The 27,577-nt window shown below is 37.5% G+C and overlaps 3 protein-coding genes across 5 annotated transcripts; 1 reads left to right on the top strand and 2 right to left on the bottom strand.

The window, feature by feature from the left end:
* Positions 1–22: 22 nt before the first annotated feature.
* Positions 23–6,073, bottom strand: mat1a (methionine adenosyltransferase 1A; the record flags this gene model as incomplete). Of its 2 annotated transcripts, XM_079856329.1 has the most annotated exons (9): positions 5,692–6,073; positions 4,430–4,507; positions 4,022–4,144; positions 3,811–3,923; positions 3,581–3,724; positions 2,860–3,078; positions 1,563–1,745; positions 1,224–1,357; positions 23–162 (listed from the first exon to the last, which is right to left on the bottom strand). In XM_079856329.1, exons 1-9 carry the CDS (start codon positions 5,765–5,767, stop codon positions 60–62), a joined length of 1,173 nt encoding a protein of 390 aa, XP_079712455.1. In that variant the 5' UTR covers positions 5,768–6,073. The 2 variants fall into 2 exon arrangements, with proteins under 2 accessions (XP_079712455.1, XP_079712456.1); XM_079856330.1 differs by lacking the exon at positions 23–162 and having other exon boundaries at positions 1,220–1,357; positions 5,692–6,060.
* selenou1a (selenoprotein U 1a) lies at positions 4,537–19,663 on the top strand. 2 transcript variants are annotated; one of them, XM_079856332.1, is made up of 10 exons: positions 4,537–4,785; positions 11,249–11,370; positions 11,522–11,625; positions 11,710–12,313; positions 13,524–13,909; positions 14,714–14,893; positions 15,202–15,293; positions 15,950–16,090; positions 16,504–16,668; positions 16,768–19,663. In XM_079856332.1, exons 5-10 carry the CDS (start codon positions 13,591–13,593, stop codon positions 16,861–16,863), a joined length of 993 nt encoding a protein of 330 aa, XP_079712458.1. In that variant the 5' UTR covers positions 4,537–4,785; positions 11,249–11,370; positions 11,522–11,625; positions 11,710–12,313; positions 13,524–13,590; the 3' UTR covers positions 16,864–19,663. The 2 variants fall into 2 exon arrangements, with proteins under 2 accessions (XP_079712458.1, XP_079712459.1); XM_079856333.1 differs by lacking the exon at positions 13,524–13,909 and having other exon boundaries at positions 4,542–4,785.
* Positions 19,483–27,464, bottom strand: sfxn3 (sideroflexin 3). The gene is made up of 11 exons (XM_079856334.1): positions 27,299–27,464; positions 26,334–26,509; positions 24,991–25,161; positions 24,337–24,435; positions 23,041–23,116; positions 22,431–22,516; positions 21,500–21,627; positions 21,246–21,295; positions 21,100–21,149; positions 20,944–20,991; positions 19,483–20,864 (listed from the first exon to the last, which is right to left on the bottom strand). The coding sequence occupies exons 2-11, from the start codon at positions 26,495–26,497 to the stop codon at positions 20,768–20,770; spliced, it is 969 nt and encodes a 322-aa protein (XP_079712460.1). The 5' UTR covers positions 26,498–26,509; positions 27,299–27,464; the 3' UTR covers positions 19,483–20,767.
* Between the last annotated feature and the right edge of the window lie 113 nt (positions 27,465–27,577).

Genomic DNA, 27,577 nt, shown 5'->3' with positions numbered 1-27,577 from the left:
GGAGCACAGAAGGAAAAAGCGACTGAATGACTGAAGGTAGGGCTTGCACGCCTCTCTCTTTAAACCTTGAGATTCTTGGCCATCTCCCATGGAAACTCTGATCGGCCAAAGTGACCATAGCAGGCTGTGCTCTGGTAGATCGGCCTCTTCAGGTTCAGGTCCCTGTTAGTGGAAATTAAGTTATTTAGCTTTTCAGCAAACAGCCGACACCTCAATCCTACTTGAACCAAAACTGTACCTAATTTAGGTGCAACAGTACTTATTAAATATTACACTACAACTGCACAATTGAATAATTTGAATTAAAGGGATAGTTCACCCAAAAATGAAAATTCTGTAATTTACTCACCCTAAAGTTGTTCCAAACCTGTATGAATTTCTTTCTTCTGCTGAACACAAAAGAAGATATTTTGAAGAATATGGGTAACCAAACTGGCCCCATTGATATGGAGGGGTCCATCACCTGTTTGGTTAACGACATTCTTCAAAATATCTTTTGTGTTTGGCAGAAGAAAGAAATTCTCTCAGATTTGAAACAACTTGAGGGTGAGTGAATGATGACAATTTTCATTTTTGTGTGAACTATCCCTTCAAGAGAAACTTAATATAAAGTAGTGCCAGGCTACATTGATGGTAGCGGTACTCCCTCTGGAGGAATAATTGGGAAATGCCATGCTTTATATATTTTATATCACTATGAAGATAGAGCAGGATTGTAATTAAGTTTTTTTTACCTCTTTCCATAACAACACATTAAAGCACAATAAATGACTAAAGTGAAAATAATTCATAATATTGTATTTCAACAGTGTACTAATTATCGTGTTATTGTAAGAGCTTAAGGTTTCACAAGAACAGTTTCCACATGTTGTTTTTTGTTAAATGTTGATATGTTTAAATTAATATACATTTTTTAAATTTGGTTTAGGTTTGCACTTTCTCATCGACTAAAAGTAAATTATGTTTTAGATGGATTTAATATTACATGGCATTTATTGCTCATGGACAAATGTAATATCTGAGAATTTCCCTTTAGTCCCTCTTATTTTAGTGAATCCTAAACTAAATAATGTTAATCATTTGCCTTAATTTTAACCCACCCTTACAAAGTACTGAACGTACTGTAACTGTGTTTTTTTTTTAAACTGAAAAACTTGAAATGTTGGACTACTTTGCCTGAAGTGGAACAATAATAAGAACATATTATCTTATTAATTGTTTACCTAACAATGACACCTGGTCGGAGGTCAAAGTTCTTGTTGACAATGTGTAGCAACTCCTTCTCTGGTTTTGCCGATGAGCCGTAGGTGAAGAGGGAGATTGAAAGAGGGTGGGCGACTCCAATGGCATAAGACACCTACAGAACACATTCATTATTCACGACCCTGCTCCAGACACCAGCTCATCCATTACAGTTTTAATCCAGATCAGATCAAATTGTTCAATAATGTGGTGAGTTGCTTGGATAAACTTTTTTGTCTAGGCACAACCTCATGTGTTTTTCAGGTTTTTTTTTTTAAACTTGTGAGATGTTATGGAAGATGTCTACACTTTCATCTCACCTGAACCAACACTCTTCTGCACAGTTTGGCCTTCACCAGAGACTTAGCCACCCAGCGTGCAGCATAGGCAGCAGAGCGGTCCACCTTGGTGTAGTCCTTTCCAGAGAAGGCCCCACCACCATGAGCCCCCCATCCACCATATGTGTCCACAATAATCTTCCTACCTGTAACACCAGCATCTCCCTGAAAGCAAAGATTATGATTTGGTTTAAGCAATAGTTCACCAAAAATGAAAACTCTACCAATCGATATCTGATCCTCATGTCATTCAAAATAGTTGGCAGTTAGAGAGAAAGAGTTTTGTGAAGTATTATGAAACAGCTCTTCATCTCTACTGAAGCTTGTGTCTAGTCTGCGCTTGTGCCTAGATGCAAAATGGCACACCATGGCTACAACAAATGTGAGAACCAGTGCCGTTTTAGTGTGAATGACGTTGACACGACAGTTTTAACAAATAGCAGGTGCATATTTTTAATGAATAATGATTTAAATTCGGCCTGCTCCTCACACAAATCTATCATACTGCTTCAGAAGACTTGGAGGATAGAGCACAAGTAATATTGACTACTTTTATACTACTTTGTAATATGATCTGTTGTTGCAAGACAAGAGATGCATGAAGATTCGTATAAAAATTTACTGAATTTTCATTTTAAGTGAACAAATCCTTTTAAATTATTACCCTGCCAGCGTTTTTGAAAAAAGTTGCCAATCAGCGCCTGTATTTTTGATCATTTTCACAAAAGTTTCATGGCCCTCAGAATATTTTGTTGTATGAATATCTGAGCATGCAATATATCAAAATGCAATATTTAAACAAAAACAAAAAAATTCTAGCTTCATGCATTCCTTTTTTATCAACACTTGAATGAAAGTTTAATTTTAAAAAAAGCAACATGAAAGAAAATTGCATTTTTGTCAAAGACTACATCTCGATCAGATTCAGAACAATGATCAAAACAGATGGAGAAGATCGAGTCCATCAACACCCCCAAAGCTTGCTCAGTCCTATACCTTGTCCTGGGCTGACATTTCATTTGGTAACATTAGGTAGCTTTGATTCATATGCTGTTTAATGTTGATGATTGCATTATTTTACATATGCTATCGCTTGTTTCTGCTTCTTCTTCGCCTGTGTTTTGATCTAGAGATTCTACATATTCTTTCAGAAGATCCCTAATAGCACCCCCTAACGTATAACAGTGAAAACACGGAAAACCGGAAAATATGGCGGGAAAAAGTTCAAGTGCATTATACATACAACATATTAAACCATAGAAAGACAGAGGGTGCTCACCTGAGGCCCTCCGATGACAAAGCGCCCACTCGGCTGCAGATGGTAGACGGTCTGATCGTCGAGATATTTTGCTGGCACCACAGCTTTGATGACCTTCTCCTTCAGAATACGCTTCTGCTCCTCCAGTGAAATGTAGTCATCATGTTGGACGGAGATGACCACTGTGTGGACACGCAAAGGAATCACAGCGCCATTCTCCTGCTTGTAATGCACTGTGACCTGGAATTGTGGAAAACATATAGGCAAAGTCATCTGAAGTAATAGTTTCAATTGACATGTACAACATAGGGAATGTGACAAACTTTGGACATTTCCTGCTGTATGGTCTGAAAATGGCAGAACGCTAAAATAGACCAGAGGTTTCAACTTCCAGTTGCTGGCATGCTCCTGAGATTGACAGGTGTACAGCCGTGTCCTCTACCCCACTGGGAAAAGTAAGGATCAGGGGCCCTGGATGTCATGCAGGGGGTCATTTTCTAGTAAGTGTTAAAAGAGGCCGCCTCATGGTCACTATCTTGCTCAACAGCCGTCACACCTATTGGCCAATGTACTGGTTCAATGAACACTGATAAGATAGCATGGTCAATGTCAGTCAGGGGCTCTGAAGTCTGAACCTGCACATTGTAGCTCTGAACACTCACAATTATATCAACTTGCAATTGTAAGTGTGCAAAAAAGAAGTTGTTTTCCTTCTAAACATTTTAACTCTCATATTGCTGACCTGAGTTTTTGAGTCTGGGCGGAGCCATGGGATGGTGCCGTCCCGCCGCAGCTCGGCCATTTTGGAGTTGAGTTTGTGAGCGAGGACAATGGTAAGCGGCATGCACTCCTCCGTCTCATCAGTGGCATAGCCAAACATGAGCCCCTACAACACAACGGAAATGCAACATGAAGATGTTTATCACAAATGATGTGCTCAAACACATTTTTACACTTCCGTTGTGTTCGGACCTGGTCTCCAGCCCCAATATCTTCCTCATGTCTGTCAACATGGACACCCTGCGCTATATCCGGAGACTGCTGCTCGAGAGCCACCAGAACATTGCAGGTTTTATAGTCAAAACCTGAAAAGAGGGAAGAGCAAAGCGTGGAAGAATAACATTTGGTGGATGAGTCAGTAAAGATCTAAAGTACGAATAATTATCCTAATAATGATTCTGACCTTTTTCGGAGTTGTCGTAACCAATGTGTTTAATGGTGTCACGCACAATTTTCTGGTAGTCCACGTTGGCACGAGATGTGATCTCACCGCAGAGAAGTACCATACCAGTCTTACAAACAGTCTCTGATGATTAAAACAATCTTAATTAGTCAAACATGACAAAGGGAAATCGCCACTGTATAATTTATTGCGAGCTTGAATTTGGACATGGGGATGTTATTCATTTAAATGCCGTTAAACTTTAGGGATAGAAAGGGTGTAAGAAATTGGTCACTCTATAACCGAACAAGAGTCGAGATAAGTGACCAACTGTTGGACTATGAACTTTCAAACAATATTTTGACAGTCGTGTTTATACAGAAAGTCTTTACATGTTTATTTTGTTTGGGATTACAAAAGTTCACTCACCACAGGCCACTTTAGCATCCGGGTCCTGCTTCAAGTGTGCGTCAAGAACTGCGTCACTGATTTGGTCACAGATTTTATCTATTAAAAAAGAAAAAAAAAGAAAAATCACACTATTACAAAAACCAAGTTATGTAATGGCTCAGATTAAGGTTCAAGTGTGTGTTTAGTGTTATAACACCAGAAAGTTTCAGTTTAAGAGTTTTGATGTCTTTCCTATAGCAAGTCTCTATAGGACACAGGAATCCCAACAAAGCAAAACCACAGCTGAGCAGCTGGAGGACAATACCAGTGGTCCTCTCCTTTCAGAATCATTCACTCAGTCTATATTTGGGCTGCTAGCTGAGGCAACCGCTTAGGTGAGTTACATCAGAAACTATACTGTCAAAAACAACATCTCAGGTGATAATACGAAACAAACAAGTCAAATCTATGAGGTCTGGAACATTATGGAATCAATTTTCTGTGTCTTGAACATTTGCGCCTATTGATTGATCTGCTGAAATATGTGCTGATGGGAGATGTTTAGCAAGACTCAAAACTTGTTCAAGTGAACCAGACAGGTTAGTTTGCAGTGTTGCAAAATCTGTCTAGGAGATTATGTATTTAGAGTCATTAAAAATCATTAAGAGTTTTCTGTAAAGCGGCTTTGTAATATTGGGAAAGTACACTTGACATCTGACATGACTTGTTTCACTCTTGAAACTGTCTATAGCACTTTGGCCTTGTATCAAGACGTGAGAGAACCTCAATATGGTTGATAAGAAATGTGAGGTCTGGCAAGTTCCCACATGAGACAGAAAAAAACTAAAGCAAAATCTGTTCATTGCATCAGTAAGTTCTTTATTAAATAAATTGCACAATAAATATGTAACTGAGAAAAGCCTCCTAGTGAGTGCAATTGAACACCCCCTGTAAAAAGTCATGACCCCAATTGACTATTTTTGTCTACTACACTTTTACTCAATGAAATACCTGCTGAGCACATGGTACTGTGGAAGTATTGTTACTAAGTGTGAATGAACCCTACTGAACTGTTGCTTAACCAGCTTCCCACTTCTACAGTATATGCTCCAATGACTTGTCCAGGCAGGTGAATTAGTCTGTAGGTGCATGTCTTTTTTCTTCTCCATGCAAGTACACAGTTACCGAATCAATAAACAGTGCAACAGTCATATAGTAAAAAATTGTTTTACTATATAATAGTTTAAAAGTACATTTCTGAGAGTTTCATTTAAAAGTTCAGGGAAAGATTGAAAAATCACCTGGATGCCCTTCTCCCACAGACTCTGAGGTGAACATGAAGGATCCGTCATCATGAACGTCATTCAGTTCTTCCATGTTTTCCAGCAACTGAACAGATCTTCAAAATCAGCAGGACAAAATAATCTATCAAAGGCTCATTAATTTTCCTCCAATTGTGGCAGAAGCAGGCCAAGTATGCAGAGCTCCTTATAGTCCCGAGGGCATAAAAGATAGAAAGAAAGAGAGGTTTGCTGATAGATCACAGACTATATAACACACAACCTCGCCTCGAAGCAAGTTTGCCCCTATATATGGCAGAAAGAAAACACACACACACACACCAAGCTTTACTCACTCTCACTCACAAACATACACACATACACACACGTGTCATGTGAACGAGCGGGGCAGACCATTCCATGGGGTGTTATTTGGGGGGAGGAGATTCAAACTTTCAGAAACTCTCTGTTAACCCCTTGTGTGCTCAGCTCTGTCATTGGAAGGTTTTTTTGTGGGGTGGGACTGGGAGGACTCGACTGCTGGTGTCAATAGACACTTTTGGGTTAGAAACCCTCGTCAAATATTTCTTCCAATCCGAATCAGGGTTAGAGTGCTTATATCAGATCTGAAGAGGTGTGAAGTCTACTGCAGATGTGATTGGATGATACAGCACTACTCTCATAAAGTGTTTTTGTTGTTGTTACGTAATACACGCATTGCAAAACTCTTTGCAGTTTTGTCTGTAGTTGAACATATAACAATTACAAGATGTGTTGTGGCGATCATTGTTAAATTTTGAACTGTCTGCACAGACAGTGCTTATAATGTGTAACGTCTTTGTTATCTTTTAGCTTTGGATTAATATGTATCATGCCCCCTTTTTATAATTATTTTTCTTCTGTCAGTTTCAACATTCTCAAATAAAAGACCTCCTTCAAGGTACCTCATGATTCAGTAATATGGGTCAAGCCAGGATGCAATCAAAGGGTCAAAATGTCAAATTAGGCAGATCCACTGGATCAAAACATTGCAAAATAAATGTGAATATTATTTCCCTATATTTTGTTCAGTTGCTTCGTTCTTTGATCTGGGTTGTGATAATGTTTCACTCTCAAAATACTTGAGGAGCTCTAATACATAAGGGCCGATAAAGGCAAGTTTAATAGTTAATAGTTTATTGTCATTTAGTAGATGCTTACAAAACCTTTAGTACAGAAATTGCAGGGCCCTCCCCTAAAGTAATAATCGTATGCCTTTCTGTCAAAGGCACTAGTGACAGGGCAGGATTGTGATCTTAGTTACTTTTCAGTTCTTTAGGCACCCCCACATGGGGTTAAACCTACAACATTTGTGTTTGAGCAGAAAAGACAAACAAAATCTATAGGAACCTATACAGGAATGACCTATATAACTTTACTGAACTGGCTAAAATGTGATAGTGGATTGCGTAGATGCTGAATAAAAGTATTGAGGCTTATATTAGAATAGATTTGTTTAACATAAACATTATAATGTAAAAGTGGAGAAATTTGATGTTTCACATGGCGGATGAATTTTTAGGGGAGAATTTTCGAGTGAACAAATAAGTCAATGAAGTGAGATGGTGAGACAAAAGTCAATTTCTTGTTGAACTCTCAACCTGTGACGTGGCATATGAGATAAACTCTGAGAGAAAAATCAGATCATTATATCTATTGACAATTTTTTTGCTAATGAAGTTGAACAATTAAAGAAAATTGTTTTTAAACTTTTTTTAAACTATTGTTAAATTACAAAATGATTAATTGCAAAAAAAAAACAAAAAAAAAAAACTTATTTTTACTTAAACCTTTTCTGAACAGTAGCATTGATTCCTCGTGTCATGTAAACTACACATGGACAAACAGGTGAGCACGTGAGACCACACTTTTTGGACTATGATCCTTCAGCTGCGAGTAGATGAGTGGTATAGATGTTCAGTATTGTCCCAATCGTGTCTGAAAACAAACTTGACCAAACAGGATCAGATACAGAAATTGCTATTTTAAAAGTTCATGGCTGATAGTAACCAGCCCTGTCATGTATAGTATGTATGTTCCACTGCTAAATACACCTATGACATATTATTTCATGTCCAAAAATCGACAGCTATAGCTGTTTTTAAATCACATGGAGAAAAATATAGATTTAAATATCTGTTCCCGTTGTCGTCTTAAAAATAAAGGTTTCAAATGCGGTTTTTCACAGCGATGCCATAGAAGAACCATTTTTGGTACCCCAAATTACCTTTCAGTGAACAGTTCTTAAAATAACAATTTTTTATTATTGTGAATAACATTTAAAAAATCTAAAGAACCTTTTGTGGAATGTAAAGTTATATGGATGTTAAAGGTTCTTCATGGAACTAGATGCCAATACAGAACCTTTTTTTAAAGAATGTTTAATATAAATGAATTCAGGTCATTCTGAAATTAAAGGTTTACATTTTTCTTATTTTAATGAACCTGGTTTAATTCTGGTATTTCCATCCATTCAAAAAGACACATAGTCCTTCTACTATGAAATGTGATGCCATATTGTAATTAAGACATTTGGGCATTGTTGGATTTTGACTAAGAAGATTTTTACTACAAAGCTCTATTTTGTGGTTGTCCGACCACAATGGCTTATCCAGCAATGCTAATGGGCTTTTTGGCAAACTTCAGATTTGGCTTCTTTTGTATCACTCACTCATACAGGCCTCTGTTATGCAAAGCTTTGTTGACTGGTGCACCTTTACAGGGTAGACGGTTTCTGGCTTGTTCAAAGTGAATTCTCTGTGTCTTTGCTTACAAATGTTTTTCTGATTCTTGGAAGAGTTTGGAGGAGAAACCTTTTGTGGGCATTGCGGTGCATTTAGTTTTATCCCTTTATCCAGAATATGATTTCAGTTGGTGTGGGTGAAGTGCATCTCTTTCGTTTCCTCAGGAAGTGAAGGTGTTATTGTTGCTTCTGCTTTAGCAGAAAAGAATTATATATTATGTAGGTTATTGCATAAAATATTAGGTCCCACTTTATATTAAGTGTCTTTGTACCAATATTAAAATGAAAAATGTAATACAATGCACTTATTGTGTACATACTGTACATGTTTTTACAATATACTTATATTTACTTAATTACAGTTTCAATAATTTCTGTAATAATTACACTGTTGACCCTTCCCTTACACCTTAACCCACTCTTAAACCTAAACACACCACCAAACCTGTTCCTAACTTTACTCGTATCCCACCTCAATAGCAGCAAAAGTGTTTTGGGTTGCACTTTATACCCGTTCTCATACCCAAGGCGTCACTTTCAACCATGCTTCAATATCTGACGCTCAAAGCACCCTTTAGCGTCCATATGAGACGCATAACCCTACCACAGACCTAAACCTACCCAACCGAAGCGTCACATATTGACGCTAAAGGGTGCTTTGAGCGTCAGATATTGACGCTTCCGAAAGCGTCAGTTACATGACGCCTAAACCTACCCATAACCGAAGCGTCACATATGGACGCTAAAGGGTGCTTTGAGCGTCAGATATTGAAGCATGGTTGAAAGTGACAAAAAAACAGTATGTGCACTTTCAATGTACTTACAGTGTACTTACCCACAAAAGTACTAAGTGGTGTAAGGGTTAAGTTAAGGTTTAGGGGTTCAGTGTCATTACTACAATAAGAACATAGTATGTTCATGTGAAATTTTGTACCTAACAATACATTTTCTTCATGTAAGTACATTTTAGTTAAAGACACCTAGTATAAAGTGTGACCAAATTATGTTATTTTAAGAAAAGAAAATATTTTTTGATTTGTATGTTGATTTGTTTGACATTTTTACATAAGGCAGGTCAGTTTTTGTATCAAGATTGTGATGTAATTGTGACAGAAATACAAAGGTTGAAAGGTTGATGTTAGTCAAGGTGACATGCATCTGTTTATATTTTGTAGCAGTTCTCTCTGTATAAATGTACGTGGCTGCTGCTGGTTGGTGTCCAGTGATAAACACAACTAGATACCTGCCCTGCCCCCCCCCCCCCCTTTTTTAAGGTAAACTTTTTTGATAAGCATGGAGGAGTGAAGTGCGTCAGCCAATGGCTAACTGAGACTAGAACGTTAAGTAGGTGGGGTACGGATGCTTACTTCTGATTGGGCCGTAACAGACACGCTCACACTAATGGGTAAGACAGAAACTCTTGAGAGTGCTCCAGTGAGGTGGACCTAGGTGAACTTTACAGCTGGTGCTACTGGGTATGAAACCTAAGCGCCAGATGGATATGAGCCTGTACCTTCTAATTATGACCTTTCACTATGAGCACAATAGATCAATAAACTCATGCAGTCTCCACCCCGACACTCACTGTGATTTCATTGCCAGTTTAGAACCTTCAAACTAAATCTTAAGTACACCAGTTATTTTATTTAAAAATACAATAAACTGTGTTACTACTTAATTGTCATATTTTTCATCATCATTACTGTAATAATCAACTAGACTTACTGCAGCTACGGTTACCACTATCAAATAAAGGAGGTTTCCCACATTGCCTCAGTAGTCGGCTGGAATGCAGCAGCTGCAGGAGAGGGTGGGATGTTGGGACAACTTTCATCTCAGCACATTCCAGCCTACAGCAGCCAGAAGCAACTGGCCTCTGCCCCCCTCCCCTAAAAATAACCATTACCACCAAAACAGAGCTAGCCCAGATCCGCTAACCTAACTGTATCGTCTTACATAATCAAGTTCACTTGTAAGCAAACTCACTCAGGACTGACTATGTAATGTAATGGAAAAGAGCTCAGGAACTCATGAAGGGCAAAAAAAAAAAAAAAAAAAATTCAGCAAAGGTCTGTGTCTGTGTGACGTTCACTTTATTTGTCAAAAGGATAACCTTACTGTCACATTAGGTTGCAATAATGGTGAGAAAAGGAACTTTTCGCAACAGTATTGTTCAGTATCGGTTCAGTATTGTATTAATTTAACTCAAAACACTCAGAACAAACAAAGGCTGTGTTCGAAATCGCCCCCTATACACTCATTCACTATTCCCTATACTCCACTAATATAGTCCACTTGAAGGAGTGAATTAAAATGAGTAAGTGAATTCGTACTTGCTGTTTAATAATCATTTGAAACTTAGTAAACTGGCAGCTCTGAAAGATTTATCTTGAACCCTGTCATGGAAACTAGCATGTATAAACCTTAATCAAACAATTTAATAATCAATTAAAAAATAATTTATACAATATTACGCTGCAGCCACATTGGACCAGCGGTTGGGAACATTGATGGATGGATGATTCAGCTGCAGGCATGACCCTCACAGTGCATTATGGGTATTGTCTAGAGACTCTAGCCATTGAGCTTACATCAGTATTAGCCTACACTAATGTTATTGCGGTGCTTTTGGGATGATGAAAACCAGGTTCAGGGCCATCTTCCTGAGCACTGGAAGTGCACCACACCTTTGTACTGTACCTCACATAAGTGACTTCAAAAGACATAAAAAATAATAATAAAAAGAATAACTTTTTTTCAGAAATTATAATTTTGTTTATTTTTTTATAATTTCAGGTCATAACAGCCTGTGCCATCCAACATGTCTTTGCATGGTTTGGGGACAGCCAGTGGTGCTCTCTGGCGTGACCAGCTCTGCAGAGGAGGAGGTATCCACTGACCACGACTATTTGTAACAGGCAAGAGAATTGTAAAGCTACGATGCGTGAGACAAAAATTGAATGGACCATAGAACGGTTGTGCATGTTGAAATATTTTATGGTTTGATTTGAGGATGCAAGTTAATTTATTTTATTCTTCCCTCTTATATACAATGACACACACAAGCAGCTTCTTCCAGGAGGTTTGTGTGTCTCTGGCCTGGTGTCTGATCCTGACAGAAAGCGAGTCATGATGGACCGCAGTGGGAAATACATCATTCCCATTATGGATGCGTGAGTATACTGTACTTGGAATTAATGCATGTTCTACTGTTTGTTAAAACCTCACAGTCTGTGCTTTGTGCTTTATCTGCTCAGTGATGCCTATGCCTATTGGGAAGAAAGAGACTCTGTCCTTCTCTGTCCAGAATGAGCCTTCATCCTCATCCTCCAGTGCCTGACGCGTGTCTGATCTGTATGGATCTGCTGAAATCCATACAGTGGAAATACAGCACATTTTTATATTGCTCTGCAAATTCATAACCAGGACGTATACCAAACCAGTGCTAGTAGTTTTAATAAAGACTATGCATTTTGTTGTCCATTTTAGAATACTTAAAACGTATAGAGCCTTTCTGTCTGAAGCCATTGTAGCCTATGTCTCTGTGACTAAATTTGTGTTTGAGTGCTTGTGATTAAACTTTTTGAGAAAACCAGGCTTGATGCTAACAAGGCACTGTGTCAATCATAAGAATGGTGACAATGAGGTATGTGAAAATCACTTCAAATAAAAACTATATTTATTCCTTTTTATAGCCTATTAAACTACATGAACGAAGGATGGGTAAAACTTCTGCGCAGACGCAATACAGATTTATTGCTGCCTGTCTCTTTAAGAGATTAGGTTAGACAGCCTAGTCCTCCAACTGAACGGCCGCGTAGTTTGACAACCAACTGACAGAAAACCGTAGAATTGCAAGCTGTGAGTATTATTCCTTTTTGTTGTCTTATCAACCCTTGAAAGCAGAGCTTTAATGCAGATATTAATGTTTATGATAGTTAATATTCTTAAATGGTCAGTGCTTGTATCTTGCATTGTAGCAACTCCCTGTCTAGGCAAACAAAGCTAACCAGCAAGTGTTAGCTTCATGGACTTTAGCCTCCTGTGCAATGCAAGCAAAATATAAAATAATCTCTATGATGGCTCGGCATTGCTGTAATAGTTTTCCTTACGTTAATTTACTTTGCATATGTAACAGTTATACATCTTATTCGATTTTGAAACCGGTACAAACTTCAGCTAACAATGAATGTTAACAACGAAGTTTTTACGTATTAAATGAAATAGAAGTCATTTCTAATCCTACTTCCACGCCAAATGTAGACAGGATATATGTTTTTATAACTCGGTAGCGCTGAGTTTGGTCGCTTTTTGTGTGTGTAAGTTACCTTTCCTGTAACGTTACATGACAGAAATCAGCGCAAATGTGTCCTTCAAATCCTTAAAGGGGAAGTTCAACCAATAATAAAAATTATGTCATCACTTACTCACCCTCAAATTGTTCCAAACCTGTATGAATTTATTTGTTCTGCTGAACACAAAAGAAGATATTATGAAGAATATGGGTAACCAAACAGTTGATGGGCCCCATAGTATTTTTTATTTTATTTTTTTTCAAAAAAAAATTATGGAAGTCAACGGGGCCCATCAACTGTTTAGTTACCCATTATTCTTCAAAATATATTATTTTGTATTCAGCAGAAGAAGAAAAAACTGTAGGCCTACTTGCAGATAATATTTTAATAAAATAAAAAGTAAACTGTAGGTGTACTTGGAGTACAATTTCATCACTGTTTCTTAACACACTTAATATTTGCCTAAGGCCTACACTTATTTTAATTTGTTGTTGACTAAGTGCATTTAATAGCCTATAATACATTTTAATTTAATTGCAATTAACATGGTTGAGTGTCAAAAACATTACATTCAGTTCACACTTAATTATATTGTTTTGAAGTAGACTATATTCTTTTTTTCTGTATTATGAACTCTTGAAAAGTATAGCAAAGTGTACTTCCATTTCACAAGTGTGCACACCCACAGAGTCCCTCTTTTTTGTTTTGAGGCTTATTTTAAATATTAAAAAAAGCCTACATTGAGAGGTAAAGCATTGTTTTCCTTTCCTCTCCAGGGCTTTCCACTGAACTTCACTTTTACCCAATTGGGAAAGGTTGGCTAAACTCACCCTGGACGTTGCAATGGCCCTCATGCGACTACGGCCCATGTGTTTGACCTATTTGTCGCCAAGAGGAAGAATTTCTCTTAGTGTAAATTGCAATGTCAAGTACAGAGTTTCTGTGTCCCAATCTCCCCGGCATCTAGCCATTAATAAGATAGTCGTAACGCATAACCTCCCTCCAAAGTATCTCCCACTGACCATCTCTACATGGCAACCACCATTCAAGACATTAGTGTTTCCCACTTCTGTCAACACTATATGCATTCGTGCTATTTCGACAAACCGGCACTTCTCGAGGGAAAGCCAGAACAGCCAGTCTTCCTTTAGTAAGACAAAAGGTACTGCTCCTGCCCCAGCATGTCTTGGTATATTGGTGTATTATAGCAATTACATGCTTGCCTTTAGTACAAAAATGTGAGAACTCAATGCGTGCAATGAAAGCTTTTCAATTGGGGTGCTCACGCTCATATATAATAATATAGCTTCAACAAATTACTTTTTGTAATTGAAACAATACCTGCGTCCCAATTCAGAGGCTGCATCCTTCAAAGGATTCAAAGGCTGATTGTGTCACAGAGGCGTGACGAAGGCTGTCCCGATTTGAAGACTCCTTCAAATGCATCCTCCAAATGCGTCCTTCGTTTCCCGTGCAATGAAGGATACAAAAGATGGATCCTTCACGGCCTTGCCTAATCCAGAATTCATTGTGTGCCAATGACAACAGGATTTTTTTGAGAGATATTGCCGAATTACACTTTTGAATGTAACTGTTGGGTTTCAGCTTACTCTAAAAATACAAATGTAAAAGTAAAAAAAAAAAACTTTAAATCGGTTCAAATGTTGACATCTTACTAAGATGCGATCATATATAGTTCATACTCTTTATTATAGACAGGAATGGACCATGTTGAACATATTTAAACAGTTTGTGAAGCCCGGTACACACGTTAATGCCACTCGTTAATGGCAGCTGTCCCAGTTGCTAGGCGACAAGAACAATCCTCTGTAGGCTAGACTGTCCCATTTAACAACGCTCTGTCCGACGTGGCCTTTGAAGTGCGCATCCTTCGAAGGATGCAGCCTCTGAATTGGGATTCAGCTAATGTTTGTAACCTACCATACTGTATATATTTTCACTGCAGTGTCATCATCCATCCTGGAGGGTGAGACTCTTGCCATGGGGATGTGGTCACTAGGTCTTGGAGCTGTGGGGGCCGCCATCGCCGGCTTAATACTTGCAAACACTGACTTCCTGCTGACTAAACCGGCACCTGCTACTGTAGAGTATCTTGGGAATGCTGACCTCAAAACCATCGACAGTGGTAAGAAATGAACTGAAATTAAGAAATTACATTTTACATTTACATTTATTCATTTAGCTGACGCTTTTATCCAAAGCGACTCACAATTGCTATATATGTCAGAGGTCGCACGCCTCTGGAGCAACTAGGGGTTAAGTGTCTTGCTCAGGGACACATTGGTGTCTCACAGTGGATTCGAACCCGGGTCTCTCACACCAAAGGCATGTGTCTTATCCATTGCGCCACACCACCCCTATTTTGGCCAATTGCTAATTAAGAAATGCAGTCACTATATTTATTGTAATGTTTTCCCATTTGTATCCGTTCAGATGAGAGGACGTTAAAAGCGAAAATTCTCTGGGAGAGATCTGGTGCAGTGATCGTGGCTGTCCGGCGACCTGGATGATTTTTGTGCAGAGAGGTAAAGTGATCATGTTCCTCATAATAAAGTTTAGTCAAAGGCCCTCATTCACTGTCCAAACAAAATCTGAGCTATTTTTATCTGAGTTAAAGGAGCTATGAGTACTACACTCCTATTAATTGCTGAAAACACATTAGTCTTATACCTAGGGATGCACCGATACTGTGCTTGTGTGCTCATACTCATTAAAATGCTGCGTTTACAGTACAGTGCTTGTGACACAGAAACACAGACAACAGAGCAAACAGAGAGCAGAATGGATATATCAAAGAAGGATGTCTATTAAGTTAATTTATCAAATCACTTTTCAAAGACTGTTCTTATAAATCTGAACTTTGGCACAGATTTTAGCGTACAAATTTGTGCGTATGCAAGTTTTATAAATGAGGCCCCAGCACACCAGAATCGAGCATCCCTATAGGGTACCAGCCTTCAAACATACCTTATGCCGGTGACCAGCAATAATGGATTCTTCAGCAGGGTTGCCAAAGCAATCGTGCAAAATACAACATCAAGAGACCTTTTATGTTATTATGAGAAGTGTACAAATATTTTCAGCTCATTATTAAACTACATTATTAAACTATGGTGGGAAATTAATGGGAAACACTGAGTCTATACATTGAATACATGAAGATGTGATTGTGTATCTGCAGGAGGCCTCTGAGCTGTCCTCTCTGAAGCCCCAGCTGGATGAGCTCGGGGTTCCTCTGTATGCCGTTGTGAAGGAGAATGTAGGTACGGAGATTCAGGGCTTCAAGCCTCAGTTCGCAGGGGAAATTTTCTTGGATGAAAAGGTTAGTAAACATTAAAGGGATTCCATATTTTACCCTTGTGTTGTTCTTAAGACTTTTGTTAATCTTCGGTACATATATTTAAATTTTTGATGAACCTGAGAGATTTCTATTGAAAGTCCACACAACCAAAATTTTGTTGCTTCAAAAAGTTTGTAAAAGGATCCATATGAATCAAGCAGTTAAATCCAAGTCTTCTGAAGAGACACAATCATTTTATATGATAAACAGATTTAATTTACACTTTTAATCATATATAAACATTGGTCAACGCACATATATAGAGCACATCAAACATGGTAAATGGAAGCTCAAATGTGCTTGCATGAAAAGTTTTGCTGAATAATGCAGAAAACTACCAGTAATTCTTTATTCATTCATACATTGTTTTGCCTGGCTGTCTTATTTGTGCACAGCGAGCATTTTATGGGCCACAACAGAGGAAGATGGGTGGGCTTGGTTTCATTCGCTTGGGAGTTTGGCAAAATTTTATAAGGGCCTGGAAGTCGGGTTACCAGGGCAACATGAATGGAGAAGGTTTCATCTTGGGAGGGGTGTTTGTCATCGGATCTGGCGAACAGGTAATATATATATATAGATATTTCATTAAATCATTACAAACCAATTCAGAGTTTTAGCAACTTGACTGTCCTCATATATCCTGTGTTTCCCACTTTCAGGGGGTTCTCCTAGAGCACAGAGAAAAGGAGTTTGGAGATAAAGTCAGCTTAGAGTCTGTTTTGGAAGCCGCTAAGAAAATTGTGGTAGAAAAGTAAATGTTGTCTAAAGTTTGATCAAAATAGAGTTCTCCCATAACACAATCCACCTCATCTCACTTAATTCTACTAATGCTGTGAATGTGGAAAAGCTCAGGTTATGTTTAATTGTTAGAACTGACTGGTACACTTTAAGAGCTAAGTGATAACGTCACAGAATTGCATGTGGCCTCATTTTAATTCTGGTGCTTTAGTATTTACAAATGAGAGTAATGTTGTGTTAAGTAATATTTTTTTGCACTTAAGAAATAGTTTGTCATGAACCATTGTATTGTTGTTTTTCACCTTACTGCGTCCCTTTTGGTTGCCTGCTGCCATGTGCCACATGGTTTTCGTTGGTATGTGTTTTAATGATAGTCTGACTCCAAACTCCATGTTGAAAGAGCAGATTTGATGCCAACACATGCCTAGATACCCTTTGGTTTTTGGTCAGTGAGTAGCCAGAGGTTCAGCTGCGGGTGGACACAATGAACAATAAACATGTCACCTCCAAATATTCAGTTTGTCTGTATTTTACATGCTTTTGAGTATTGATGTTTGAATTCTCATTCATTTACTTGGAAAAAAAACTACATGCATGTTTGTCTCTATTTATACTATTGTTCAAAAGTTTAGGATCAGTAAGTTAAAAAAGAGAATACATTTATTCAGCAAGGATGCATTAAATTGATCAAGTCACAGTGAATACATTAATGTTACAAAAGATTTCTATTTCAAATAAATTTTTTCTTTTACTTTCTATTCATAAAAAATTAAAATATTAGGCATTATACAATTGTTTTCAGCATTGATGATAGGAAGTGTTTCTTGAGCAGCAAATCAGCATATTAGAATCATGATCATGTGACACTTAATACTGATTCTGAAAATTCAGCTTTGCCGTCACAGGAATAAATGACACTTTAAACTATATTAAAATAGAAAACAGTTGTTTTAAATTGTAATATTAATATCTTCGATCAAATAAATGCGTTGATGAGCACAAAAGACTTATTTCAAAAACATTTTAAAACAACTGTACTTACCCAAATCTTCCAATGGCAGTGTATGTACAGTAAACCATTTATTCTCATGAGAAACTGCATGTTTCATGTCCTTTACATTGTATTTCTCCACAACACAACTTGTGTACTACTCTTAAGCCTTTACTGAGACATTCAGCTCTAATCCCTGATTAGTATATATGCATACGTAACAGTTCTTTTCTAAGACCACCTACTTTTATGCTTGCATTTTAAAGGCAGGGACTTTGAAACTGCTCTCATAAAGAATTTAGCTTATTGTTTAAACATGGGTTTCATCTGGGTAAGCCATCCGGTTAGAAAAACGTCTGATTAACTGATCAACTGTTATAAGCCAAATATTTAGTTTATTCTAAGTACGAGCCAAGGCACCTCTATAGCAAGCGCTGACAAAATATAGTCTCAGACAGTTTAATATCTTTATTACATTGTTCCAGATAAAATACACACAAGGATTAACAAAACAATATAAAATGCTGGAAAAAAAACAAAAACACAATGAGCACCAATAATAACTATAATAATTGTGCTAAAGTGGGTCTTCCTGGAGTGACATTTTTATGCATGACACCACACCATTTATTGTGCTTGCATTTGTCTGCACTTTCCATGCTATGGGAGACCTATCAATAAACATGTGCTCTAAGTATCAAGAATATGTGCAGTAACAGAATTGTTTTCTTTGGTAAGGTCTCATTTTTGTGACATGTCAAATGTATTTTGGTGTGACAATTTTTAATTTTAATTTAATTATGATCCACATATTGATGGACAACCATAATGTTATAACTGTCAATAGAAAACACAATGACCATTGTATGTTCATTAACAATCTTGTGTGTACACAATTATAACATTATGGTTTTCTATTCATTAAGTTCACTAAATTAATACATTTGTACACAATAAAACACTTTTTCATGAGATCTCCAATAAACATTGTCAGTGGTCTAGTGCAATTTACAATCATAAAACATCTGAGAGAACTTACTAAGTAACCTGGTGTACCTCTAGTAAAATGTTACAAACAGTTTTGTGATTAAAGAGGATATGACAGCATAATGTCTGTTGAGAAAGACAGTAACACCCTTGTTTAATTTTGGAACTCTGTGTCTATTATGTTGAGCATCACTGTACATTATATTATGTGACGTTGGTGCATTATTACACGACCGACTGAACTTGTGCTGGTACACTGCATTATAATAGGAAGAATAAATCCTGACAGCCTGTGGTTTAACTTTTCTGTGAGATTTGGTGTAACAGGACATCCCAAAAGGAAATTTAGACATTTTTGTATAAATCACAATCACATAGTCTTATTTGCATAACATATCCGACAGCTCTCTCTATCAATCATAGTAACAGGGAAATTGTGCATTAATTCCTGACTGGTTTCCACAACACTACTTTTTTTTTTTTTCAACCGCATACTTATGTAACATATAATGTGCTAAGAAATTAGGCTAAATAATATTTGCCTACATGGAGTTCTCAAGTCAAAAACAAACAGATCTCTGTTGCCTCTCAGAGGACATGATGAGAATAACATCACATCAATGAGCCTTTTTCATCCCCAAAAAAAGCACAGAGTTCCGAGAGTCTGATGGCAAAGAAACACTGTAAAGGTTTGTTAACTTCATCCACAAAAACAATAGGAACCAAGCAACAAAAACTACACACTGTAACATTACCACAATATGTCAGGGAAAACGAGTTTGATCTTATTCGCTCAGATTACAGGAGGTCGTTAACTTACAAAAGGTTAGGTTATATTACACTACAGACACCAAGACTGACATCATATATGTATATATATATATATATATTATTGATACAACATCTCATAGATTCCCCCATGACAACAATAAATAGATTGTTGTTCCCATAACTGTTAATGTCTGAGACGATCAAAGCAGGGCATATGAAGCAACTCTTTCTTCATACTCTGAATGAGCATATTTCGACTATCGAGCATGAGTGAACTCTGTTCGTATAAATTGCTCTTGCTGTCCGAGAGATGTAGTGCTTCTGTCTTTAAGCCCAGACACATTCTGTCCCATTAGGGGGAATTATTTTTACAATCACACAAATGCAAATAATAATAGATATTATTTTGACCTCTTCACAATTCTTCAATAACAACACACAAACTACAATCCACACAACCAAATATCTCGGAGACTTTTGTAATGACTTAAAACCACACAGGCATGTAAGGCTTAAACAGAAATGATGAAGTATGGCCTGCAGGAAGTAAAGATGTACATCAGAGATAGTCACCTAATAATTAGCATTTTGATGTGCTCATGAAGGAGTGTTAGCACATCTTAGGGCTTCTTTTGCAGTACAGAGAGTAAAGCACACTGCATTTACTGCATAAGTGCACTTAATGGGCACATAATGGAGCACGTAAGGTGGAAATACTCCTGGCAGAATAAAGTTGAAAACCCAATTTCTGGAACTGTCTTCAGTAAGAACGTGCATGTGAGAGAAACCTTTGAGTCACAAACCAGGAAAACTTAGAACACTAACTAAAGAACACTAATGAAACTAAAAATCTTACAATACGCATATTATAATCTAGAATAAAGTGATGAATGTATTGGTAAATAAATCAACATGTGTGTGATTGGGTTTAAAACATCAATGCAGCAAGTTAACATTCAAGCTTCTTAACTAAATCCAGCAGCAAATTCTGCCCTTCATTGTACATATAGTCATTAAGGATTGTGCAATAGCATGGGTAAAATTGACAAAAATATATAACTCAGAACAGCAAAAAAAAAAAAAAAAAAAAAAAAAAATTCTACCTTTCAAGTTGTGCCCACTAACCTCCAGTGCAATGGAAGACATCAGAATGGGCTGCAACCTAGACTGCACTACAGACCCTTGTTGAAATAAACAGTGGTGGTGTGAGGACTGCTTTGTCGTAAACTCTCTTGAAGCTCCGGCTCCAGGCTGCTCACCTTCATAGAACTTCACAGAGACAGAAAGACATCCCAATTCAGCACATTGAACAAACTAGGGGAAAATAGATTATATTAGTAGCACTCACCTTTTCTGTGGGAACAGGGCGCAGCACAACGGAGTGGCAAACACCAGGCTGTGGGGATGGATATTTAAAATAAATCATTCATTCGTTGTTTTAAACCAGGATTGCTGTGCATAGCAAATAAACACTGACTTAAAAAAAATAAAAATAAAAACTTACCAGAATCCAACAAGTCCAACTTGTACAGGGGCATTGAGAACCGGGAACCGCTGAGAAAGGGACAGAAATTTTGCGATGCACTTTAAAAACATCCATTTTGCTTACAGATTCAGAGAAATGCTTGAAATGAGTCTGTGATTCTTTACCTTCATGAAAGCTTTCTTCTCTAAGGCATTCATAATAACTGGAGGAATAGCTGTTTGAGAAAACCAATGCAAAAAAAAATAAATACAAAGGGAACACTCTTAATTTCACATTTTACCACTTTTTGGGCTGTGAATAAGAGGTTATTAAAATCAATCAATCAATAATAAAAAAAAAACTAAAAAAAAACCCACCAGAAATAGATAAACTCCATTATGAACATAAAAAAAAAAAAAAAAAATCTACAAAATCTTACCCATGGCTGGCACTGCCATGCCAATACGAGACACCACCACCTGCACGATGGCTTGCTGAGCAGCTTTAGTTGATTCTCCGAGACGTTTACCCTCAGCATCAGTAATAGGGATACCACACTTCAGCTCTCTGTAGAAGTATTAAGAAAAGAGAGAACTCATTCAATGGTCAATTCAACATTTTTAAAGCCAATTAAAGGTGCAGTAAGCAATTTCTGAGAAACAAACAAACAAACACACCCCTCCCTTCTTTGCTCTGCCCCTAAAATGCACGAACGCAATGCAAGAGTGGATGTTTCTGTATCATAGCTGGAGCGAAGCAAAAAAAATGCTTTGTGAAAAATAAAGCTAAGATGACGAACGATAAGGAACTACAAAATTTTTACATATAGTACACAAGAGTATACAAGCAAGAGTTGGTTGTTAGTCACCAGCAGCACTCCAGCTCCAGACAAACAATAGCACTCAAAACTGTCCTGTTACTATAGCTAGCTAACATTACAACAGCATATTTTGGTTCTGTGAAACATAACACAACCAATGTTCCTCACGTATGGAGCAGAAACAACATAACTTTGGCATTTGTTTTCAGGCCGTCCTGCTCTGGTGTCTCCAGCACTGGAAAGCTGTTCTAATATTACTACAGGTCCTAAAGCTCTTTCCTTCTTTTTCCAGTGATAGTCCTGACTTTCTCTTTTGTAATGTCTTTCAGCCATCTCTCTTTCTCCAGTCTTTCTTCAAATCTCCCTCTTGTTCAATCTCTCTCCTCCCCCATCATGAGTGGACACGCCCCCTACTGCTGATTGGCTACGAGTGTGTTGCGGTGCTCTGTCCGATCCATTTACAACAGCGTTTCTTAGAAATCGCTTAATGCAAAATTATTTTCAATTTTAAGTAATTCAAATTCTGGAAAGCAGTCTTTTTTTCACTCACCTTTGTCTCATGAAGGGTATGTTGATACAGTTTGCTGCTGCCACTGCAGCAAATGGAACAAAACGCCCCATAATAGCAGGCAAGTGCTGGAGAGAGAGATAAGATATTGAGTGACTACAGCCAAAAATTGTCCACAAAATATAAACCAGCATTTAAAAGTCATTCAAATGGTACTGACACACAAGATCAACAATTAAGCCTAGAAAGCAGTAAATATTTTAACTCTTTTGCTGTATGACAGGTTTGTTTATGTGTCTGAATACAGGGGACAAAATATATATCTATATACACATATCATTCAAAAGTTTGGGGTCAGTAAGATTTATTAATCTTTACAGTATAAATTTAAAGACATGTATACTTTTATTCAGCAAGGACACATTAAATTGATAAACCGACAGTAAATACATTTATAATGTTAGAAAAGATTTCTATTTCAAATAAATACTGCTCTTTTGAATTTTCTATTCATCAAAGAATTCAGAAAAAAAGACTTTCATGTGTCAATTAGTAAACCAATATCTTCAAAAATGTCAAAGAATTTAAAGAAATGTTCAAAAGTCACTCTAATAAACTATAAATATTGAGACAGTTTAAGCAAAGGACAGACCTTGGTTAGAGACTTCAGGCCCAGGGCTGTTATTACAGCTCCAGTGGTCGCACTGACGTAGGCTGCACCAAGCTGACTGCAGAGGCAAAAATAATTTGCATTAAGTATTATGTATTGTTATGGGTTACTGAGCAGATCACTATATAAATATTTCTCATGAAGCTCATAATTGCCACACTGACATTACAGAATTTCTCCTTTACCAAGACTATAGTTCAGAAAGAGCAATGTTGTTGAGTAGTTATTTCATCCCTAAAGCATGTGTACAAACAATATTAAAACGATATAAGCCTTGTTACGTAACTCCTAAATCCAACAACTGATGCTTGGTGAAAGAATGCTACAGGCATTTATATTGTTAGATGATAAACTGCTAATAAACACATGATCAGAATGGAAACATAAATAAATGAGCATGCTATTTAAATCTGCAAGTATTCAGCATGTGTAGTGATCATGAAACATTGACATCTCTGCTCCATGGGAAGTTCATGAAGTGCAGGTGGAATAGACTCCACCATTTGTGTCATATGGCTCATGCAACAGCTTTCAGGACAGTAAAGGCGGGCGTACACTGTGCGAGTTCGGACACTCGGGAGGCGGTGAGCCATTGCACGCGTAGCGAGTCAGTTAGCCTGATAATCATGTAAAAGCAGCTGGTACACAGCATGACTGTACTGCACAGCGAGCTGGTGGCAATCGCATGAGCTTTCGCACTAAACACAGAGACTGGAGCTTTCAAAATTGATGCTTCGGATAGAAAAAAGAAAGAAAATAAAAAGAGGAGTCTGCGAACAGCACAACCATTCCTTTTTCCAAAAACAACTAGAGTGTATTTGTATGTGTGTGTCAGTGTATGTGCAAGCTGTGGTTGCAGCCACATGGTGTATAATAAATAATATTCATAAATCTAGCCTATGTGACATGGTTGATTTGGCAATAGGGGACAGCCTATGTGCACTGGTCAAAATCGGGTTGACTCCCCGAATTTTTCAAACATGTTTAAAAATTATCGGGAGGTGCTTTGTAACTTACTCGATTTGGCTCGTAATTTCTCTCACACAATGCAAGTCGCGACCATACGAGCATCAACGATTTCTACACGATTTCTCCCGAGAGAAAAAAAAAGGAAAAGCTTTTACGACATCAAAAATCATAGCGTGTACGCCTGGCTTTAATGGTGCAATATACCAATAAGGTGTGGGCGAAACACACCATCAAAAGGTGGGTTGCCATGAGGCCTCCTATAGAAACCTGCAGCTAGACTGTTTCTAGTAGTGATCTTAGCCTTCATACTTCATGGTGAGTGGCGCGTCTCCACTGCGGTTAGTGTAGTTGACAACGGCGTTGAAGGACTGGTTAACCCACTGCCAAAACACCACTGCTGGGGTTGTCCTGAAAACAAAGAGCGAAACTTGAATTTAATAAAAAATGCAATGTGTATTTTTTTTTAAATAAATAAAATACATTTATTATGAGACTTCTTGGACAATTCTTATGCAGTCATAAGAATCTCCCACACAAGCCTGTAATTTGAGTCACATGTTGATCTTACTAAAAATGACTCATTTGCAGATGACTCACTGATCCAAGTAATTATGCGTCTACAAAACTGGGAAAAAGAACTGAATTTTCTTTTTATCTTATTCAAAGTATTCTTTTACTCTCTACGTTTTAAGAGCACAAAATACTACCATAAAACACAGTCAACCTTCTAACCCTGAATCAAACCACCAAACTTAGCCATTCAGTAGGAATGCTGTCTTTTCCATGATGACTCATTTAGGAAATATTCCCTGAACTGAGCGGGGATGTTTGTTCCAGCCATGGAAAGATTTACTCCCTTTCCTTTTATAGCTCAAATGTATAACATTTTCAGGTCTAAATACACTTCCTGTCCATATGGTGTTCAGAACGATGAATGATCAAGAGTGACAATGCTCTTCTTACCTGTAAAAGGTGAGCATGCAACCCGTAATGGTCATGTTCATGGGTACTTGTGCAGACATGCGTCCAACTAGCAGCATTTTCTCTCCTGTGTCTGGGTGGAAAGCAGAGTCGTAGATGTATTTGGCCCTCCATAGTTGATCTTCTGTTAGCCCAGGCTTCACGACTCCCAACCTGTGAAAGAGGGCACAGCAGAAAGATATTTTATTCAAGACAAACTGATAACAGCATAGAGAGCAGAAATATTTAAGGTAAAGTGTGTTATTTGGGGGATTTTAAATCCCTGCTTAATATGCAGAGACATATACAAGTAAGCCATTCATAGGTTGATTCCTACGAAAAGCTCTGTGGCGTTTTTAAAACATTGCTATTTTTGTTTGAGCATATCAACCAGCAACACTGGCCAATGGCATTTGGGGTGGGACTGGGATCTGTCTGTCTGACCAATGGGAGAGGGGGGAGTGTTTGAAAACAGCCAATAATAAGACTTCACAGGGCATTAGAGTTGGTAAAAAGAAAAAAGAAAACTCGCATAAAAGTTTGTTCAAAAGTTTGTGGTCAGTAATTTTTTTATGTTTTTGAAAGAAATCTCTTATGCTCACCAAGGCTGCATTTATTTGGTCAAAAATACAGTAAAAATAGTAAAATATTATTAGAATTTAAAATAACTTTTTATTTAAATATATTTTAAAATTTTATTTATTCCTGTGATGACAAAACTGAATTTTCAGCATCACTCCAAGTCTTCAGTGTCACATGATCCTTCATAAAACATTCTAATATGCTGTTACATTTCTTATTATTATCAATGTTGAAAAGAGTTGTGCTGCTTCATATTTTTGTGGCAACAGTGATACTATATTTCAGGATTCTTTGACGAATACAAAATGAAAAAAAAAAACAGCATATAGGCTACATGAAATAGAAATCTTGTTACATTTCATGAATGTTTTTACTGTCACTTTTGATCAATTTAATGTGTTCTTGATGAATAAAAGTATTTAAAATGACATTTTACAGCAGGTGTCGCTTTAAAATCACTATATAGTAGTAATCATAAAAATCATAATGTATACATAAAGGAGCCTACCGCACAGATGTAGCAACCCTGTTTGCAAAGATGTGAGGTAGGATAAGCACTTAGTTTCAATCAACAAATCCATGCTTAAATGTTTTAAGGTTCTGTTTAGAAAAGGAAATTAACATTTATTATATATATTGCTCCCTAAAACATTTCCAATGATTAGTACGGCTACAGTTTCTACATTATCATAAAGGACAGGAATCAGGATTTCACCCCAAAAGTTCATAGACTAGAAACAATTCAGCCCTTTGGGATTACAGACCTGTAGTCCTCCACAGTAACTCTGGCATCCTCCAAAATCTCACTGGACAGCAGCACGTTTCTGGGGTCCGTCACCATGAAGAAGTGCTGAGCCCGGCCCATAAATGTGCCCTGGTCCCATCGTGGTTCTTTAATGTTGATATTCAGTGGCAAATCTCCAGACATCCTATTCGCCTTCTGTGAACATCACAGATAATCTACTGAGAAACTCACTCACTCAATTAACTGAGAAACAAAATATGGTTTAGAAGCTGTCAAGCATGATTTGTGTGAACATGATCATTTTCACACTTAAGAAAAAAATTTAAGTTAGTGTGAAAAATGAAAGCAAGTCAAAGGTGAAAGTAAAACTAAGAACATTTATGACTAAAAAAAAAAAAAATGACTAAACCCGGTTTACTAAATAGACAATTTTATTGATGCATATCAACACGCTTACCGTCATGCACGCCCATAAACAATAATGTCTGAAAAATTAACATGCGATATTAGCAATACATGTCAAAAAGAGCAAGGACTAGCCGGACTGTTGAACTTACAAAGATGTTTATTTGAGAAATATATAACTAAACTGCTAAACAACTAAAGAAAATGTTACCGTTTGTCTACCATGGAAAAGCGAGCGACATAAACCGCATAATTACAGCTTTTGTAGCTAATGCTAGCTGCTATGCTGGTGGGATGTAAACTAACGAGGACATGTAAAATAAAGACATTTCCTATGACATGAGATTCATTTATTTTGATTGAAGCTGTAAATTGTTCCGCTGTTCAGTATGTGCTTTTAGCGCTTAAAAAATAAGCAGTGTAATTATAAGCACACATATCCCCTTCAACCTGCTAAGACAACGTTAGCTAGCTACATACAGCATAATCTCACACTCACATGAACACAACAATCATATCGAAATAGACAAACGTGCATTTTTGTTCAAAGGGTCATTCAGTAAAATATGTGACACAGACCTTGATAAAAGACCACAGGTAACGTTCAGGTACACCTTGAAGCAGATGACCTCAGCGCTGACTGCTTTCCTCTGCGTGATCACGGTATACTGCCCGCACTTCCGGTCTGCTTGACTAGCTAGCCTTGAAAACCTGCGCGAGAAGGTTGAAATGATGAACGTGCGGTTTTTTTGTATGAAAAGGCGGTGTTTGGAGCAGAGAGATCTGCAGTTGGCTCGAGATACTGGGCGTGGATGAGAACAGCGTTATGATTGGCAGATGGTTCTAAACCGGGGCGTG

This window comes from Squalius cephalus (assembly GCF_949319135.1).
Source record: "Squalius cephalus genome assembly, chromosome: 21".
Taxonomy (NCBI): domain Eukaryota; kingdom Metazoa; phylum Chordata; class Actinopteri; order Cypriniformes; family Leuciscidae; genus Squalius; species Squalius cephalus.
This window is presented reverse-complemented; position numbering and strand designations above follow the sequence as displayed.

Excerpts from the sequence above, each read along its gene's own strand:
- sfxn3 (XM_079856334.1), bottom strand. The coding sequence starts at position 26,497 with ATGTCTGGAGATTTGCCACTGAATATCAACATTAAAGAACCACGATGG. Across the intron at positions 21,150-21,245 it reads AGAAGAAAGCTTTCATGAAG|CGGTTCCCGGTTCTCAATGC; the intron begins GTAAAGAATCAC and ends TCCCTTTCTCAG. Across the intron at positions 20,865-20,943 it reads GCCCTGTTCCCACAGAAAAG|TTCTATGAAGGTGAGCAGCC; the intron begins GTGAGTGCTACT and ends GTCTCTGTGAAG.